Source organism: Pundamilia nyererei, unplaced genomic scaffold (genome assembly GCF_000239375.1).
Source record: "Pundamilia nyererei isolate P.nyererei 1_Seehausen unplaced genomic scaffold, PunNye1.0 scaffold00061, whole genome shotgun sequence".
Classification (NCBI taxonomy): Eukaryota; Metazoa; Chordata; class Actinopteri; order Cichliformes; family Cichlidae; genus Pundamilia; species Pundamilia nyererei.
The window spans coordinates 191,367-196,618 of record NW_005187462.1 but is presented as its reverse complement, the minus strand read 5'-3'; the positions used below and the strand labels follow the sequence as shown (position 1 = coordinate 196,618).

General features: G+C 36.8%; 1 protein-coding gene across 1 annotated transcript in view; it reads right to left on the bottom strand.

Annotated features, from left to right (window-relative positions):
* The window catches only part of cth (cystathionase (cystathionine gamma-lyase)), a 7,167-nt gene extending 6,238 nt beyond the window's left edge, over positions 1 to 929 (bottom strand). The window contains exon 1 of the mRNA XM_005734904.1: positions 640 to 929. Coding sequence (XP_005734961.1) covers positions 640 to 825 — 186 coding nt within the window. The 5' untranslated portion in view covers positions 826 to 929. The remainder of the gene's footprint in view (positions 1 to 639) is intronic.
* Between the last annotated feature and the right edge of the window lie 4,323 nt (positions 930 to 5,252).

Below are 5,252 nucleotides of genomic sequence, written 5' to 3'. Positions count from 1 at the left end.
AAAAAAAAAGTTTAACTGGTAATGCATTACATATGAGGAGTCTTATAACTGTGAAACATTAAGCAATGAAAACTGACACTAGTGAACTCTGCCCTCAAGAATTTCTTTCCTGTGTAATGTCCTGCCTCTTTTTGTCAGTGTAGTGCTAGAAATCTGTCATCTGTAAGCCAATCAATGCCAGAAGCAATGAGAAGGGAAAAAACGACTTTAACAATCTGAAACATGGAGAGATAATGATGTTAAAGAGGAAACAAAACAATATTTATCTAACACAGACTCCCAGTAATGGATGGCCATGAACTGGTTATCACACGCAGGGAGGAATTACAATACAAGTCAAGCTTCATCTTTCGACTGACGGTAGTTTCTTATTTAACAGAGTGCGCAGTCAGTCGCATGCAGTGGGTTAAAAACACTTGAAGTCACAGATTTTACGTTAACTTTACTTACCTACAGAGACATTCTTATACATGCTAAAAATAATACAAGACACGCCTCCATACAGAGCTAAAACATAATAATAATAGTATAAGAATAACCTAAAAATATACAAACACTTAGAAACCATCGGGCTTCGTATCGTCCATAACACTGGAACGAGTCTGATCCTAACCTGGCCTAAAGTAACGGGGTACTTACAGCGTGCTTTCCTGGAGAGTACTGCTTGAACGTGGTAGAAAGGGAAATCGGCGGCACTACAGCCATAGATTTCCATTGCTCCGGCTCCTGACCGACGTGTATGGCATCTGTTGCAAAGGATTTATAAGCCGTGCGGAAACCGGCGAATAAATCGCTTTGTTCTTCTTTTTTGTCCATGGTACTCATGGCAGTGCGCTCCAAAAATGACTGCTGCGGGCTGAAGATGAGTACGCATTACCCGTGCCCAGTAATGGTAAAAGACATTTAATGGAGCCGTGCGCTGCGCTTGTCTCTCGGAGCCAATCAGCGCTCGACACAAACCGCGATGTGGCGCTGATTTGCTGGGGGTTAGTGGGCGTCCAGCCCACGTGGCCATGCACGTTGTTTACGCTGTTCGTCGTGATGCAACGTTTCCTGCTTTTTAAGTCAGGGTACGCGTCTCTTTTTCCAACACGGTGCCTACTTTTTTAACACGAATGTGCTACTGCACGTTGTTTCCTCCTGGGTTTATAATTCAGGTGTTTACCCAAAGACAGTGATTTATGTTGTTTTGTAACGCAACAGAGTCAGTTTACAATAAAACGGACTTGGGGGGGAATACTCGATTTTTCAGCAGCCGCAATAAAAGTTCTTGTGTTGGTGGCACAATTCACAGAATCTGGTGCATTTTTTAATCCAATCATATTATTATTATCGCTATTTTGTTTTCTTCTTTAAAAACATTTTTGTGTCTGAAGCTGTGTTTCCAGGAGTGAACCACAGGGGGAGGAAGTGCTCTGTAATGACTTTGAACGAGAACAGTCCGCTTTGCTTTATTGTGTGCAGTTTTCTTCAGTTTGTTGAGCAAATTCACACAAGCGCGTGGAGTTAGTGTGATCTCAAAGTGAAAACAACATCAAATAAATATAGGAACATTTCTGGCTATTTGTTTTTTCTGTCATGGAAACAACAAATTGAATCTTTCTATCAGAACTACATTATCTTTGTTGGTGTAGTCACAACATTTTGGTGTCAGTGAGACAGTGGTAACACGATAGAGGTGTTTTTGATACAGATTTAAGTATTTGTTGTTGTTTTTCATGAATACTTTTATGTATAGTAATGATTTAGCACGTAGACAGTGGGTGTGCTCTGGTATGGAACGATCTGTGGAAAATCAGAGGACTCTGTGCAGTCCTGTGATTTAGTAGCTTAAAGAAGAACCTTTTGCAGCAGTAACTTGAAGTTTTCCGTGTGACTTTATCAGTCTCTCACATTGTTGTGGAGGAATTTTGTTCCACTCCTCTTTACAGCGTTGCTTCACTTCATCCAGTTCTGTGTGCACTTGTTGTGTGCACAGTTTTCTTAAGTTTGTTATACAGTATTTAGTCAGCTTGAGGTCTGACTTTGGGCCCTTGAACCACCTTGATTCTTTTTTTTCCTGCTATTCGGCTGTAGATTTCCTGCTGTGCTTGGGATCGTGAGGGACTCATATTTGACTCTAGAATACTTTGGTTTACAGAGAAGTTCATGGTCGATGCAATGAATGCAAAGTACCCATGAAGGTGAAAATAAGTCCAATTCATCAGCCCTCTGCCACTGTTGATATGAGGTGTTTGTCCTGATATGCTTGTGTGTGCATTATTAAATTATAACATCTCCACTTTGGTGTTGTGTTCATTGTCCAAAAAGTGTTGTGGTTTCTTTAAATGCCTAAGCTGTGCTGCCATGACCTTTTTATAAAGAAGTGGTTTTCTCCTGGCAGCCCTTGCAAATAAGAAAACCAACAGGCTCAACTGTGTGTCTCAGACAGTGTTAATGGAGCGTGTTGTTTTGTACATGTTTCAAGGATTTAGGTCTGTGGTTGGAGTGCACAGCCAGTGTTGCATGCTGACAAACTATCAATTGTTACCACCTGTGCCTATTAGGGATTAGGTCCCGGTAGTGTTTTGTGGATGGCTGCGCCCACATGTGCATTAGAACTGCTGAGGAAAGCCTTGTGCTAAAATGCATTTGTATTTTTCTTATTATCTAGTAATATTAAAGATTTTACACATGAAATTGTGAGTGCTGTAGTTCTTATTCATAAGTTAATACTTCCAAACAAGTTATATTTGTTCAGCTTTCTTCTAATTGTACTGTCATGAACTTAAACATTGAATTTGTTAACCGAAGTCTGCAGAATCTGAAGAGTAGGTTTTGGGCTTTTGGCAGTTTCTCTGAGCATTGCACTGTCTGAACTGGAAATCCACTCTTGGAAAGACTGTTGCATTGTTTTAACACAAACTGTGAAAACTTCTGCTTTTACACTTCCAGATAATCAGTAAATCAAGTCCATTTGATTAGTATCTGGCTGCTACTTACTCGCATAATTCCTGTGGAAGCAGAAAGGGTGTATTTAGTTTGAATGCACAGTCACATGAAACCTCACATGACTGTGACTACTGTAAACAAGATCTCACCTTTGTTTTAGGAAACTGTGGACATTTCATGGTTTTGCAGGTATCCAAACAAATCAAGCTGCCGCTGCTATGGCCTTTTCTTGGCAAAGTACTCACTACAGTTTGAACAGAAATTCTGTGAATAAGGGCTTAGAGATCGTCGTGTTTTGTTTTGCTTTTGTCTAAGTATGTTTATGACTATTTATGAAACGGAATCTGTCATATTTCTTGTATTTTAAATACCTTTCTTTTTTCCTGAAGCACTGAGTCCATCATTGTCAGAAAGAATTAATGTTCATTGTTCACTCAGGCTTTTGGTCATACACTTTATTTTAAATGATAACATGAAATAGATTATACACTAATTACTAATTAGTGGTGATAAAGAAATGCATTCGCTGAGGTATCTGGGTGCAATTTTAAATACATGTTTATTTCTGTTCTTCTTAGTATAGATCTTCCACTATAGATTCATATGAGAGTTAATATTCCTGGTTATTTATTCGAGCTATTCAATGCAGATGATCCACAGAGAGTATGATACACATAAGATTTCCATCTCCAGCTCTAAACTTTTAAAGTTTTAAAGCTGAGGTCTGTGGCTGAAATTAACACTTCCATATAAAAACATTCAGCTGATGTACTATGTGGTCATTAAAATGTAGAACTTTTATTGTCATCGATGTACATTGATGTATTTTGTAGTATGACCTTTAAAAAAATTAAAGTACCTTAACATTTTACTGAATAAAATATTTATTTATTATATTAATATTAATTTTATGTTGAATTTATTATTCAGTATATATTGCAGATCACGTGGGCAGATTACACACTGGTAAAAGACCTTAATAAAATGCAGAAGACACAGTAATACAGTATAAAAATTTAAAATCCAATAATGAGTGCAATAGGCTCCTTTTTATGAATAACAAGCATGCTTGTAACTCTTGTAACTCTACAAATAAACAGTGCAGTGTTAAATAAAAATAACAGTTCCACAGTGTTAAATTATTACTTTACAAAATGTCCTTCATCCAAGTTTTTGTTTTCTGCAAAAACAAAAGAGAACAATATTTTAGAAAGATTTAGCATAAAGAGGTGGTAAGTACACTGTACTGTACACACAGCTTTTATGAAAATAAAAGACAAGCCCCTATGAGCAGACAGTTTTTGTTACATACATAAAAAATATATATAATTATTGTTGGGATAAACGAGAATAGACTGTGTTAGCTGCGGGGGGGTTGCTGGCTGTTTCCCATGTGTCATGTAAGTTTTAAAAAATCATAGGAGGTGTTGATATATTTGTGTTGATATATTTTTGAATGCAGTGCTTTCATGCACAGTACATAATAAAAATAAAATATGTTTAGATTTTAAATAAGTTGCGACCTCCAGTTCGGCAGAATTAACAGCCTGGAAAAAGTTAAATTAAATTAAAAATCATTTTTAAAAAAATTAAAGAGGAGCGAGGAAAGACTTTTCACGAGAGAATTAATTGTAGTTTTTGGGGGATTTTTTTTTTCTTTTTTTGAGGAATTTGGTTACTCGCGAGCAATCTGAACGCTTTCAGTTACAAGGCCAAAGCTGATGGGTAGTTGATGTGTGTGGGAGTTGGATTTCGGTGTTCGTGTAGCTATATTAGAGGTCATTTTAGATTAAAAATGTAAAATATCAAATCAAATCACTTTTATTGTCACCAGGTACACTGGTACAGTACATGTGAGTGAAATTCTTGTGTGCGAGCTTCACAAGCAACAGAGGTGTGCAAAGTACAATAACATAAGAACAAGCAAATATAAGAATGGCTAAATCTGAGAATTATATGAATAAATATATGTACAATATAAGAGTGTATGCATATTACTGAATGTGTATACTAAATATGTATGTCTACGTGTGTGTATATGTGTGTGTGTGTGTGTGTGTGTGTGTGTGTGTGTGTGTGTGTGTGTGTGTATACATATTTTACAAATTAAATAGAGTAAAAATAAAATAAATATATAAAATATACAGAGGTTGGCTCTTATATGGCTCTTAAATTTGGACTCAACTCAAATACATGAGTAAAATAATAGAAAACGTGTTTATTTTACACTACTGTAGGCTGTGTTTTGATAAAATAGGAGCGGCTTCAGTGAGTGGCCGGTAATAACCTTTCCCAAACTCTCGCGATAATACGAGCCGGAA